At 40.2% G+C, this 14,873-nt stretch overlaps 1 protein-coding gene across 3 annotated transcripts in view; it reads left to right on the top strand.

Annotated features, from left to right (window-relative positions):
* The window catches only part of Fur2 (furin-like protease 2), a 213,005-nt gene that overhangs the window by 196,101 nt on the left and 2,031 nt on the right, over window positions 1-14,873 (top strand). For 2 of the 3 annotated variants that reach the window (XM_076386351.1, XM_076386350.1), the window contains exons 3-11: window positions 583-687; window positions 4,160-4,363; window positions 5,205-5,499; window positions 6,712-6,884; window positions 7,810-8,475; window positions 10,019-10,235; window positions 11,750-12,215; window positions 14,009-14,196; window positions 14,286-14,534. In XM_076386351.1, the coding sequence (XP_076242466.1) occupies window positions 583-687; window positions 4,160-4,363; window positions 5,205-5,499; window positions 6,712-6,884; window positions 7,810-8,475; window positions 10,019-10,235; window positions 11,750-12,215; window positions 14,009-14,196; window positions 14,286-14,534 (2,563 nt within the window). The remainder of the gene's footprint in view (window positions 1-582; window positions 688-4,159; window positions 4,364-5,204; window positions 5,500-6,711; window positions 6,885-7,809; window positions 8,476-10,018; window positions 10,236-11,749; window positions 12,216-14,008; window positions 14,197-14,285; window positions 14,535-14,873) is intronic. The other variant, XM_076386353.1, reaches the window with a different exon arrangement.

Here is a 14,873-nt window from a genome sequence, read left to right as displayed (position 1 = left end):
TGTCGAGTGCTCTTGCGTATGATATTCTCTATTCTACCACTCGTGGAAGTCGCAAACAAACGTCAGACTTCTCGAACGTGCTATTAGGATCCATTAAGAAATACAACGAGCACTTTGGATATTACGTTCTCGCGTAAATTGACGTTTATGTTCCAACAGAAATAAAAGAACGTCTCTTAGCTAAACATCCGAGATAAAGGGTACCTAGTAGCTACACTTTGGAATATTATGCAAATGGCTCCACGCAGACTATCCAAACACAACCATTACTATATAACAATCAGGGCACCATCAACGACACCTGAAGTCTAACTTCAGAAAAGAAACACGAACAATAATATTACCCATGTCATTTAAATTTTATTTTATACCTAACCCAAACCTATGTCAAACCTCAGAAATACAATATGGAGTATGAACAATACTTTTGCGTATATCTCTAAAAAATGACGTGTACCCTCATCTATATAATTACCTACAAAGGACTCGTAGAGTTATTTAATGATTAAAGTTTACAGTTAAACATTTTCTATGCTACTTTCGAAAGAGACGAAGGAACTAACGCAAAATTTCGACTTGCAGATCGGAGCTCTGAAGGAGTACTTCCTGTTCGCCGACAAACGACTTCACAAGAGGTCCCTATCGACCAGTGAGACACATCACAGGAAATTAAGCGATGAACCGAGGGTAAGTGGTTCCTCAAAGTCGAGGGGTGTCGGAGCTAACCAAACCTAGACGCAGACTCAGGTGCGTAATACGGGAACTCGAGTAATTTCGCAGTTTCCGTCACGCCAAGACGTACATTGTTTACCTGGCACTTTAGTTTTCTCCTGCAAACGGTTTAATACACGCGGCTACTTCTCAGCTGCGATGGAGTCACGCTGTAGGGCAATTCGAGGACAGTGCTCTTGACATTTTTCTGGGGAGGTGTCACAGAGAAGAGGAACGTGGAATTAATAGCTTTGAAAAAGTAGAGACACTTGTTTGAGTCATGTATAAAGTTCTTAGCTACAGAATTAAGTATTTTTAATTTGGACTAATCCACTGTTATTAGTTTGGAAGATTTAAGTTCAAACGTATCAACGTCTAAAATAGTAATCTTATTCAATGCTGTATAATATTAAACATAAGTAAATCTCATTATGCTAAGTAATCTATGAAAGCGCTTTGTCTGAAGTATTCAGGTGAGAATTTGTACATCTCAACGATCTGGTTACTGGATATACCTTGATGGACTGGGTATCAACAGTCACACATCATTCGGGTATCATCTTTAGCCATCTCCATTTAACCCTAGCCTGCTCGCCTCTATCTACTGTATTCATGCAAACTACACGCGATGAATATTGCAAGAACTGTGTTTAGTGGAGTTGTCGAGTTTTACCTAAATAATCGGGACTGCTGAGAAGTAACCCTTATTGTGTCCTTTGATTATTTTTCCGTGCCCCGAGTCACGCAATTCTGTGCTACCTGTAATGAAGTGCACGCGAGACTCAAGCGTTAGGGATTGTTTCTTTTTGATCGCTCGCGGAGTAAGGTGAGAGTGAGGCATCACATCTTGTGGGCCACCAGTGGCTCGGCGTGTTACTTATTTTTTTGGAACTTTCAGCTCACTTAATAGAAAAAAAGACAAGTTCAGTGAGTATTTGTGGATGAAATTTTATCTTGATGGTACAGATATACTCACATCACGAATGTTAAACCAAGTGTTCAGTGTGGGACCATATTTCCATCAGCTAATATTAATTCCACTGAAATCGTGGCCATTGAAAGATTTATTATGTCGCAGTCATCACTGATTAATGTCCTCACACGTTTCTAATTAAATGTTGATAAATATTTCGCTCGACGAATATGGAAATGGCTGATATTTCGGAGCACCAAAATTTGCTGAAGCCTGATACATTCGAGGGGATTTTATTTGAAGGTGCAACATTTCTGGCAAAGTGGGTGTACATTATGGCGATTGGTGTACCGCTTGACTGGCGCAAAATTACATCGCGTCAGGTGAAATATCTAATTTGAAAAGGGAGCGCGGTGACGTGTGCGTGTCAAGGAAGTTAGCAACGCGTGACAAAAGTTATTATAAGCCAGGCGTGTAATGATGTTAAATGATTTGCCATTCGAAAGCGAATCCGATTAGATTGCACGTAATAACCTTCCCGTATAATTTCATCGAGATAAGTCCTTCCACGAGTGTGCTTGCGTTATACAGTCCCTTTGCTACTCGCATTTAGCGAATACTCATCGACCTCTTTAAATACCAGCCTAAATTTGAAATTATGAAAACTTAGATCATCTTCGAAACGATAATTATTGGAAACTCTATATTAATTTTCGAGCAACTTTTTCATGTCCTTCTCTTATTTATTTATATTTTCACTATTTTCTAATGTCAACCCTAAGCATACCAATACGTTCAAATTTCAAATAAAAATTTTAATTTTCAAAGTGTCAACTCTCAAATATTTAACTTTTCCAATCACTTTTTTGTGTAGTTGCTTCTATTTTTATTGCACGCCCACTGGAAGATTTAATCCATAGTTTCTAGCAATTATAGGAAATTTAGGATTCTTCGTTGTATCTAGAGAATTAGGTTAGGTCCAAACTCCTATAAAGCAATATTCTTTTCAGTCAAGCAGTTTACTGTAGAAGTACCCATTGAAACACTCAGCTTCCCACATCAAAAGCTTCACTAGATTAAACATGTAACTAGAGAGTAAGGTTAAGGTTACAGATCAGCTGATCCTCACCTGCCCGCCATCTTGGCTCCCCTTTCTTTCTATCACTCACCGCACTCTGATTGGAACTAACAAGCACAATAATTGTGAACTTCGTTTATCGGTTTCTTCTTCTACCGCAAATTGAAGAATCCTCCTTTTGCCAAGTTATCAAGAAAAACATAAATCGAGCCAGATCGAACGATATTTGCTGCTTATTTTTTCACGATTTATCCCAGGTCTATAAGCGTACACTATGTACATTGTAATTATTTGGTCTTGCTATTTACCGAATAAACCCTCCGAGTCCTGTTCCCTCCGTAGTCGATGTGCTTTATCGACGAGGAGACAGTGGCCGTGACTGGAAAGGTGGCGCAAACACAATATTATCTCTGGAAACATCGTGGTGATATTTTACCGTGTTTTTGTTCGCGAAGACAAGGCACTGTCGACTCGCCGAGATCGTTACCGACTGGTCATATTCCACCCCTTCCTTTTTTCCGTTCAATTAATCAAACTTGGGATGGTCCGCTCCGCGCCATCATTAAAAACTCGATGTGACGCAAATCTACCCGAACCTTAATTAGGGAATCCTTTAATTAGCTCTACGATGGTAATCTCGCGACAAATATGTCTTTTACTTGTCGATAATACTATTGTGAGTCTGGAAACGCGCTGGGACTTTCCGTGAGAACCAATAAAAATGCTATTAGATATCGTTTTATCGAAAACGATCACGGCCAGCTTGCGTTAAACTAGAACCAAGCATTCAATGAGAAAAATATGTAAAAGAAGATGAAAGTTCTCGTCAATATTCCTGAGGAATTAAAAGAAGTTTCTGGTGGTATATTTGCTTAATCTAAACTTATTGTTCTTACTAGAATATTATTACATTATACCCAACCAAAAAGTGGATGAAATGCTTAAAATCGATAACCAGTCATTCCTTCCAGAAAAACAAGTTGAAGAATTTCATGTCATGAAGTTCCTAAACTACTGTGTGCAATCAGGTCACCATATTCTGACTACTATGAGTTTCTCATGCACTTTTTACAACCACATGTACACAGTGTTTTCCAGTTACAATTGCACTATCATTTAGCAGGGAACAGTGAATAATACCCGCCACAGCTACGTTAAGCTAAATGTGACTCAATTTTTTTTTTTTTTTTTGGAACCTCTCGAAATGATGCCATTTTTTTCGTGTTTTTTTCGGAATAATGTGATTATACTCATGTAGTGGAATTATTTAAGAGAAAAGACATTTCCTCTTAATAAAATTCCATTTTACTATTTTCTTATTGTGTCATTAAGAGATTTGAAAAGCACAGTAGTTTTAGAGAACAGGTTGATTTGTGGAAAATGGAGCAAAATAAATTTTCTTTCCTCGTCCCTCAAAGCGCTACCATCCAGAGCGAAATCATTCCCTCGTTTTGCAGGTGCGATGGTTCCAGCAGCAGCATGAGAAGAAGCGCAAGAAAAGGGATTTCATGCCCACGTCGTTCGCATTCGGCGATTACCCAGCCTTCTTCGACGAGTTTGGCCCGCGACCCAGGCAAGCCACGTACCATCGACAAAGAAATAGAGGCATACCCCTTCAGAACCTGTTCACGGATCCGCTCTTTAAAGAACAGTGGTACCTGGTAAGTGGACCCTTGGATTTTACTTCTCTCGAATCGACCAAAACGAACTACGTGACGGGACTACGGTCGCTTGATGTGGCGAACTTAATGGCGTTCGATAACAGTTATATCGTCCTCCACCTAGATTTCGTCACTAGTAGAATCCCTCTATCGGGATTTATCCGCGTTTATGCAGCTATCCTGCAGCAGACATTCACATTCCTTGAAGTACTGATGAATAAGAGGAACTTTTTCATGTTGTGTTTCGTTTCACTTGAGAATCTTTGGGAATACCTTGTCGAGACGGTTTATGGAGCATTTCGAATGATTTGAAGCAATCTTAAATTTGTTGATAAAGTAACTCTAATTGAAGAAATATAATTGCCTAGAAACTTCATAGAAATCACTAAAGTGTAATTATTCCCTAGAAATTGCTTGAGAATCTTTAGGACTAGCTACCATTATTTGTAAAATACGATGTGTCAGATGCTTTGAAACAACTCTAATAAAACAATATTATAACTGCCCAGAGGATCTAGAAATCTGAGTACAGTAGCTTTATAACTACCGACCTAAAATTCTTCAAGCAATATATCACCACTAATTAACACAATATTCTAAGTCTACCTTCTGCAATATACCCAAGGTACCTCAAATGTACTCCAACAGTTATTCTTAGACTATCATTCCTGCATACATCACACAGCAACACTTATAGTCCCTGAAATGTCCCACCCAACGCCCTACATCCTATTTCTTGGAGTCCTAAATCACCTTTCCAGTATCGCAAAGATTTGTAGAATGGCCTTCCTCTATCCCACGTAGATTCTCTTCCCATGAAAATGTCTTCGGCTCGTTCCAGAATGGCGGAGCCAAGGATGGGTACGACATGAACCTCGGTCCAGCGTGGCAGAAGGGCTACACTGGCAAAGGTGTCGTCGTGTCGATACTCGATGACGGTATCCAAACAAATCATCCCGACTTGGCGCTGAATTACGATCACCAGGCCAGTACTGATATCAACGATAACGACAACGACCCGATGCCAAGGGACAACGGTGACAACAAGCATGGCACTCGATGCGCAGGGGAGGTCGCCGCGGTTGCATTTAACCAATACTGCGGCGTCGGCGTCGCCTACAACGCCAGCATCGGAGGTGGGACACAGTCATTTTTTCGATGAGATAAACTACTAACCTCGGGGACACCTTGTGAATAACAGCCTTCTGTTCGCAATGCGTGAATTAGTGTTTATTCGAATACACGACGTGCTTTATCAACCCTGACTATCTCGTTTCCTTCCAGCATGAACTACGATCTCCATTCGCGATCTTTTCTCGCGGAAAATCGAATTTGGAACACTGAGGATTGATGTACTTAGCATAAGGATTGAATCTTCTTATGTTTAAGTTTGAACGTGGATATTCTATTAATATGTTTTCTTTGGGGTTTGTAAAGTAGTTGTGCTTTGAGAGTTTGTGGCCTGGGACCTTGAAAGACCTTAGAGAGTTTAGAAACTTGAAAAAGTTGGAAACTCTCGAGTTTTGGGGAACTTCGAGAGTCTTAGGAATGCTGAGACTTAAAGCTTAGAGGTTATGTTTGATATTATACCTGTGAAGCGAATTACTAATTTCAAGTATCATGCTTGCGTTTGAAAGATGTAATTGTCAGTTTATATTCAAACAGTTAAAATTATAGAATATCTATAAGTCTCATCTCTTTTAAACAGCGAATAGATATAGACATATAATACATCAAATCTGAGGAACATGTGACGAAAATTGACTGCGCTACGAATCTCAGCGACAGTAATAGTAGCGCTTCAGAAAGCAGCTTTATGGTCCATTTGAAACGAAGCGGCTTCTCCCACTTCCTATTCAAACGTTCCCCTCGCTTTACACAAGGTTTTCAATATATTTTCTGTGATAATATAAAATACTCTCCACAAAAGTTCCCATTTCTTCGAAAAGCGAAGGTGTTTTCACACGTTTCGCACTCGTTTACGCAGGAGACGTGAATCAGGAAAAAATACTTTCTCGCTGTGAGCTCAGTCAACATTTCCTACCTCTACTTTTCCCCGAGCAAAAATGATAAACTGTCTAGCACCTTTGCGTTAATAATTAACTTAAAATGCATTTACGCTTAGAACCTCTACTCAAATATGATTCCCATAAGCTCCCTCAACACTGTAACGCCTGTTAGCGATTCTGGCCCGACTGATCGCAGCGGGATCATGATTAGACACGAGGGCGCGAAATGCAGCGTAACGTTGCGGCAGCCTCGAAGGCCGTACGAATTCCCGTGGAAATCCTCGCGCGTAGGCAGCGAGAAGGAAAGCCATCTGACGCACATACCTTTCGTGTTCTCAGGCGTGCGAATGCTCGATGGCCCGGTAAACGACGCTGTCGAAGCCAGAGCGCTGGGATTGAATCCTGATCACATCGATATATACAGCGCTTCCTGGGGACCCGAAGACGATGGCAAGACCGTCGATGGCCCTGGCCCTCTCGCTAGACGAGCTTTTATTTACGGCGTAACCAGTGTAAGTTACTCCCCTTTTCTCAAGTCGTGGCTGATCTATAATATCTGAAAAATTAAATCGCCATGGAAATTCGATTCTGCTTGAAACCAATTTCATCGTGTTTTACGTGTCAAGAGCCGCTTTTTAAAGTGTGTAATTGGAAACGACCATTTCTTTTGGAAGTCGAGTATTTGAAAAAATATTGAACTTCTCGCTGTTATGGAAACGTTGCTTTTGAAGCAAGAATTTTTAATACAACCATGCTTTTCAAATGGTTTCCATGGAAGCTTTGATGATTGTGCTCTATTGTAGTGCAGAATTCTTTATGTTTTTCAATTTTTCGTGAACTTTCATTATTGTCTATCAAATATTTTGTATTTTATACTAATTCATTATTAAGTTTACCGCTTTGGCTGTAAACGGATTTTTTATGTGTTTCAAAAAATCCAGAAATATTCTTAAATACTCTTCCACATTTTTAGAATATTATCCAATATTTTATGGCTACATGTTGCCTCAATTTTTTTAAACAATACAAGATTTAAACTAAAATATGGAAAATGGAAGAGTAATTAAAAGCTTCCAATATTTCGTCAGCGCTGCAGCTAGCTTCTTCAGGGTCTTCAAATGACCTGATCCTGGTCCACCTCTGATCTAGTCATATACTCGAGTGTCATGTTTAATTGTGACAAGATAAAAGAAATTGATTAACTAGTAATAGGTAATATTCTTCTTAAACACATGACACCACCCCATATTAAACACGTGAATGCCTTCAAGAATCCTCGTGCACCCGACTGCTTGAAATACCTCGATGAAGTTAGCTGCTAACTAGCTAACGAAACGTGGGAAGCAGTTTCCTTTTGGAAACGTCTCCCAGCCACAGCCTCAGATACCCAAGTAGCCACTCAGAGGGCCCTAATGATTTGGTAACGAACGTGCAAAGGGTCGCAAGGGCAAGGGTTCGATCTTCGTGTGGGCGTCGGGTAACGGCGGTCGGCACACGGATTCCTGCAACTGCGACGGCTACACGAACAGCATCTTCACCCTGTCGATATCGAGCGCCACGCAGGGCGGCTACAAGCCCTGGTACCTCGAGGAGTGCAGCTCCACGCTGGCGTCGACTTACTCCTCGGGGACACCAGGCAACGACAAGAGCGTCGCAACGGTGGATATGGACGCCAAGCTGCGACCCGATCACATCTGCACCGTCGAGCACACGGGCACCTCGGCGTCGGCGCCGCTGGCCGCTGGCATCGCAGCGCTGGCACTCGAGGCCAACCCTAGCCTCACCTGGAGGGACATGCAGTACCTGGTGGTGCTCACCTCGAGGTCGGGGCCGCTTGAGAAGGAGCGCGGCTGGATCCTCAACGGGGTGAAGAGGAAGGTGTCCCACAAATTTGGTTACGGTCTCATGGACGCAGGCGCCATGGTCAACCTCGCCGAGCAGTGGACCAACGTGCCACCCCAGCACATCTGCAAGTCCGACGAGATCAACGAGGAGAGGCGCATCGACCCTACTTATGGCTACACGCTTAGCGTCTATATGGATGTCACTGGCTGTGCTGGGTCCTTGAACGAGGTCCGGTTTCTGGAGCACGTGCAGTGCAAGGTAAGAGATGAAGTACCTCCAAACTGTGGGTGTTGAGATTAAGTATCCACTTCTTTTCCTCGAGTTCGGTATTTCATGTCTAGCATACTTTGAACACAGTCTCTGCTGTTTTGTGATACTCCTCGCCATCTTTGAGGCTAAATAGGAACCTGCCAGGACTTCTGGAAACATTATTATAGGGTCCAAGTATCGCAAGTTCCTTCTTATTCCCACGTTTAATACTACAATTGCATCTTCAAAGGCACTACTAGGTGTAGCAACGAACAATTCACTTTTTTTCTGAAGAGTATCTGACAATGTTGTCGCGATATAAGGTCGATGCACTCATTTTTCTTGAAACTATTGTTATATCAGTCTTTGTCTCGCAGAAACGAATTTAATCAATGTAAATTACGTTCCTAACACGTCAAGGAAATGAAACAATGGATTACATATTATCCCAGACCTAATAATTATTCATTTATCAGCTTGCTTTCAAGTTTCAATGCATCAATAAGTACCGCTTCACGGAAATGTATAACAAATACCTCGCGTAGAATAAACATGTTCATTTCCTCTATCTGTTACTGACACTGTAGCTTCAGTAATAGAACTCTGACAGAGATATCCTATTGCAAAGTACCTCCTGTCACTGAAAGTTATTTTCCCTTCGCGTTTTCATTACGCTTTCACGCAGTACAGCGGCAAGTAGCACTTAAACCAATATCCACGATGGTTTATTTGTAAAAGAAGCATTTCATCACAAAATATTCCAAACCCGATACAAATATATTCCCGCTAAGCGAAAAAAAAAAACATCCTTTTAAAAGGTTACCCTTTTAGCTTCTCATATTGCGAACGGACATTTGCAAGTTCCGCTTGTAGAAAGAATAATTTCATGGTATCATTAAAACACAAACTCCTCGGGGGGCGTTTTATGAGTCACAAGGCGGAACAAATTATGCTTCAACATAAAATGAACATAAATTTTCTCATAAATGATGCTGCATGTTTTTCTATCATATTTTCTCTTTTTTATGAAATAATAAGTGAGGCAACTAAAGATCGCATTTACAAGCTGAAATTAATGAAAATTGTGTAGTAACGACTTCTACATCGATTTTTGTTGATATATTCCATCACAAAATTAAGTGAAAATATGTTCAATGAATTTTCTTGAAATATTGCAGTGTTGCCTCGATAAAAGGTCATGACCTGAAGCCAATTAAGAGCTTAGAAATTTATTCCTAAGCTCAGTTTACAGTCTGGCAACTTGAAACTGATAAAGGAAAAAATGGACCAAGGAAACCTGAGTACCACTGAATTTATATCGAGACAACGCTGTACGTCGTTCTTTAGATATAGCTTCCCCTCCCACCAACATTAAATATAAGCACCACAATCTTCTGCAAAGTGTCGTTGCAATTCGAAAGGCGTGAAGCTAACAAAATTCATAAAATAAAATCGAATTGATTTGTCTCGAAAGTAGACCCAGGTCCAAGCCCAAAGAGGAACCTGTTTCGAGGTTTCATAATCTCGAGATAGTAATACAGTTTTGGGATAGGTGTCGCTGAGATTCTTCCCAAGAGGGAACTTGAGGCTGCTGTTGACCTCTCCGATGGGAACGACATCAACGTTGCTGTTCGAAAGGCCACGCGACGTGCTCAGCTCGAACTTTGATGACTGGCCCTTCCTCAGCGTGCATTTCTGGGGCGAGAAGGCGGATGGTCGGTGGACTTTGCAGATCATTAACGCGGGAAATCGACACGTGAACTCGCCAGGCAAGTATTTTTATCTTACTTCGGCAAGAGGTAAAGTATTCGCTTATTGTAGTATTGCCTCGATACAAGCTCGTGACACGAAATCAGATAAGAACATATAAAATGTACGAAGCTTGTTCTAAACCAGTGACTTGAATTTTGCTACCTCGTAAACTATTTACTTTAATTACCCCTTAATGTAAAGACGTAATTCCAGTATTTCTTAATGAGTGTGCAACCGAGCTAATACAGAAACAACATTAAATTTTTTTATAATGCAAATTTCAAGCAGAGTGTTTTTTGTCTGCTTTCTAACAAAACCTAATTTGACGTTTATAAACTACTGAATATTCTAAAACGATTTTTAACCCCTACAGTCTGAATATATAAATAAATTTCGCTTTTAACATCAACGCATGTATTATGTTATATTAGGTCACCTAACTTGAACATAATATTATTCGAGACATTATCAATGCATCATTATCATTTCATTTAGCAATCTATATATCAGTTTTAAGAAATAATCATTTTGCTATCTCCAGTAATCGAATAGTTAAATGTACTATACATTGACTAAATTTATAAAAACAGCTGAAATATTTTGGCAATGTATTTCACTTTTAAAATATGAAGTTATTACAAACTTAATGCTTGTTAAATATTATGACTCTAAAAATCAGCTTTATAAATAACTGAAACCACTTTGTCGACATTAACTTGCAAAATGCACTAAAGAGTTCACTAAATTAAATTGCACATGCACCAAATATTTACACATTGCTTTTCCGTTTTAACTAATTAACCAGGATGTGTTAGACTTATTAACAAATATAAAAGCGCATAAATTACAAAAGATTTCTTATTCTGCAATTTATATTTATTTTTTTCAGGTATCAAATTCTCACATTTTTGTGCGAACACGCAAGTATATCTACTTATTAGGAAAAAGAAAACAATTAGAACAAAAAGAGTGATTAATTAACTAAATTGCTATATTTATATACGAAATTACTTCCGAGTCGACAAAGTGTTATCAAAGAGAACAACCAAATGTATGCATTTCTGCTCAATTTTAAAAGGCTCTGGTGTCATAATTTCAACAAAATTTCTACTTTCTGTAATCTTGGTCCTCCGAAATTACTCTCAAATCACTAATCTCAGGTAACAAACTTCTGCTAGAGAAACTTTTACTAGCACTAAACAGTTGCTAGGTGCCGGGACAAAATGTCTTCCAATGACTACAAGTGGGGGTACCGCGCTGTGTTTGACTGCACCCCACTCTTTCACTTTATGACATCACGGGAAGACATTTTGTCTCGGTATCTGGCACTACTGGTAACAGATTCAAATCGATCGCTTAAAGTTAGCCCAATTTGTGTCATATTCAAGTTCCTTTTTCTTAAGAGAACTTCAGCAATCCATTGCTGCTACCTTCATTCACGTTCCATTTGCTTTTCAAAATTGTGTATTAAATTTACTGACCTCAAGAATATTAGACTGAAGCTAATTTATTCTGGTCCATGATGTTGCAGGGATCCTGAAGAAGTGGCAGCTGATCTTCTACGGGACCGCGACGAACCCCATCAGGATACAAACTCGCCAATTTAACCCGGTACAACCGCATTCTTCGTACACCTCCGTGCATTATCCATTCTCTGTAGACGATGATCCTCTAGCAGTGGGCCATCGCGGCGACGTCGACTTCTTTCCTTCGTCTACCTTTCAGGGCTACCAGGGCCCATACGTTGGCACCGCTTCCAACATTCACGCGTCCGTGGCAACCCTGGATGGCTCCTCAGCGCCCCTCTTAACTAATCGCCTTCCTGGGGACACGCCATCGACTTTCGACTCATCCTCGTCCACCTCGCAAGTCGGCGAGGACTCGCTGGACACCACCAGAAAGATCCTTCACGACTGCGACCCACAATGCGACCCCCAAGGTTGCTATGGGAAAGGACCAACGCAGTGCATCGCTTGCAGAAATTATCGACTGGACAAGTAAGCAATTTCTGTGGAACTTTTATGCTTGACCCTGTAGAATAACGCTAAAGAGAGTCCTTGCGCTGGCTACAAGACTGCTGGATTTCTTACTTATGCCTGTCAGTTGGGAACATTTGGGCTACGAATTGCTTCAAATAGATTAAAATGAGATAATTACCCTATTCTGCGCGAATTTATTTGCTCTAGCTATTAAAACACAATACAAGACGGTGAAGTAGTCTAATTTGAGTCTAAACTAGTTGTCTAAAGTAGGATGTTTAATTTCCTATTATTGCTATGAGAAACTAACTAGACTAGTATGAGAAATATTATCAAGCATTAATATAAAGTTGCTGCAAGTCCGGAAATAGCTTAAATTACATACAGAATAGTATTCAAATAATATGCAGAATGTTGGGTTCTTAATAGCGTGGTACTAGAAACTTGGTTATGCTTGTTCGCTAACTAAATCAAGCGACTTGAATACTCGTCGAAAAATCTCGACTCTTTCATAACAATGAGAAATAATTTAAAAATTCATAATTTCACGAGTAATATTAAAAGAAGACTATATAGAAAAACTATAAGCCATGTGCTCCCTGCTATTGCATTTCTAAAAACCAACAAAAGGAATGAAACCACGTTTCCAAAAATTCCTGCGCGTCCGTGTACTTTAATTACAATTCATTTAAAAAATGTACTTCTGGATGGAATTCATATTTTTAGTTCGTTAGTTATTTTGATGAAATACGAAAACCACTACGTTGTTCATAATTGAAACAACGTAAAATGTTTACCGCATAAACATTTAAATATCTCAAATAAACTTCATTCGAAGCGAAATTTGCAACGAACGCTTAAATTATTAGAATATTCACCTATCGTTAGCTCGCTATTACCTTCAAATTATTCGAAACTATTGGAGAAATTTTCAAACTACCAGCCTCTATTGTTTATTCCATTTCACGAGACGCTGCACCACCTGTGGCAGCCCATCGTCCCTGTATCCGTTATTCAAAGCGATATTTTTTATGCAAAAATGCACCGACCAATTTTGGATTTTTTGTTCGAGTAACAAAAAAAAAGGAAATATCTGAGACCTTAAAATGGCCAGCTGTGAAACGTCAACGCTTTGCGATCGCTGGATTAAACATTTTCGCATTTAGGTTTCTGTCGAGCGAGTAAACAGGGCTTATTACTCCATAAACGTGAAAAAGTGGCTGATCAATTTTTCTCTTGCTACCGAATGGGCAAACTTACTCTATTAATTTCGCCACATTAAAAAGACTACTTTATTGCACGTTCGCAATAACGAAGCTTTTTGTGCGGCGTAGAAAGGAGCCTCTTTTTGCTCTAACACTGGGGATCGTGAAATTGATCGCTGCATAATTAATTGCCCGTGCAATATTCGTGTTACATAAATATGACTCGGTCTACTTTAAAACGTTAGCAACGCTAATAGTCCAAATGTATCTCTATTAATAATTCATGTATCTGTGGTGCAAACACTGTGCTTCGTAACAATATTCTTTTGACTCCTTGCATCAAAGGCAATTTACCCGATGATAGTGAAATACATAACAGTAATCGATTTGGCAGCTTTGAAGTGCGTAACTAGGTAAACTGTTAGCATAGCCTTGTGTCTACCCAAAACCTAGCTAAGGATTAATACCCGCGAGATCCAAATCTAACCCAAACCTAGCCTAGAGCTAACCGATCCAGGAAGACTTGCATGATAATGTAAGTGATGGACCTAATTAGTCTCAATGGATCTGGGGGAAGGATTCTTGCTTAAAAGTTCGCTGTTGCAGCATCTGTGTGAGTCGTTGCCCACCAAGGAGCTTCCCCAATCAGGGGGGAGTCTGCTGGCCATGTCACGAGTCTTGCGAGATCTGCGCTGGTGCTGGCCAGGACTCTTGCCTTTCCTGTGCACCAGCTCATCTGCGAGTCACCGATTTGGCAGTGTGCTTGCAACAATGTCCCGAGGGATATTACGAAAGTAAGTGTAAAGGGCAGTCTTCACCAGGCGTTAAAGCTTGTTATGTTGCTACTCGTTCACTGATTGTCATCTTGGGTTGTCTTTCTCAGATACGGAGAACAGTACATGTGTCCCTTGCGAGGCAAACTGCGCCAGTTGCCAAGATAGGCCAGACAAGTGCACCAGCTGCGAGCATCACTTGGTTATGTACGAGAACAAGTGTTACGCGGCGTGTCCTTTCTACACTTACGAGACGCAAGATTACAATTGTGCTCCGTGTCATTCCACATGCGAGACATGCAACGGCAGCGCAGAAAACCAGTGCATCTCTTGTCGACCTAAACTGTTTGCTCTAAATGGTACTTATCTGCACATTCATTTTCTTAGGAAAAAACATGGCAGTGACCTGCACTCTACCAGTAAAACATGTTTATGATTAAAAATTCCACGAGATGCATGTTCTGCCTTTTGCTCCAAGCAATTCATGCGTCCATGTTCAAATCTCTACATCTGTGTTTTTAATTGCATTTGAAACATATTCGAGTTATGGAATACTGTGGCTTTAAGAAGAGGTGCTGTTGGATGTGGATTTAGACACTTTCTGTAGATTTCAGTTGCTCCAAGGTTCTATTCTTCGTTAAACAGATGTAGAACAGGTCCTTCTAATAAACAGCCAAATGCTGTATTCCATATTAGAG

Source organism: Calliopsis andreniformis, chromosome 10 (genome assembly GCF_051401765.1).
Source record: "Calliopsis andreniformis isolate RMS-2024a chromosome 10, iyCalAndr_principal, whole genome shotgun sequence".
Classification (NCBI taxonomy): Eukaryota; Metazoa; Arthropoda; class Insecta; order Hymenoptera; family Andrenidae; genus Calliopsis; species Calliopsis andreniformis.
This window is presented reverse-complemented; position numbering and strand designations above follow the sequence as displayed.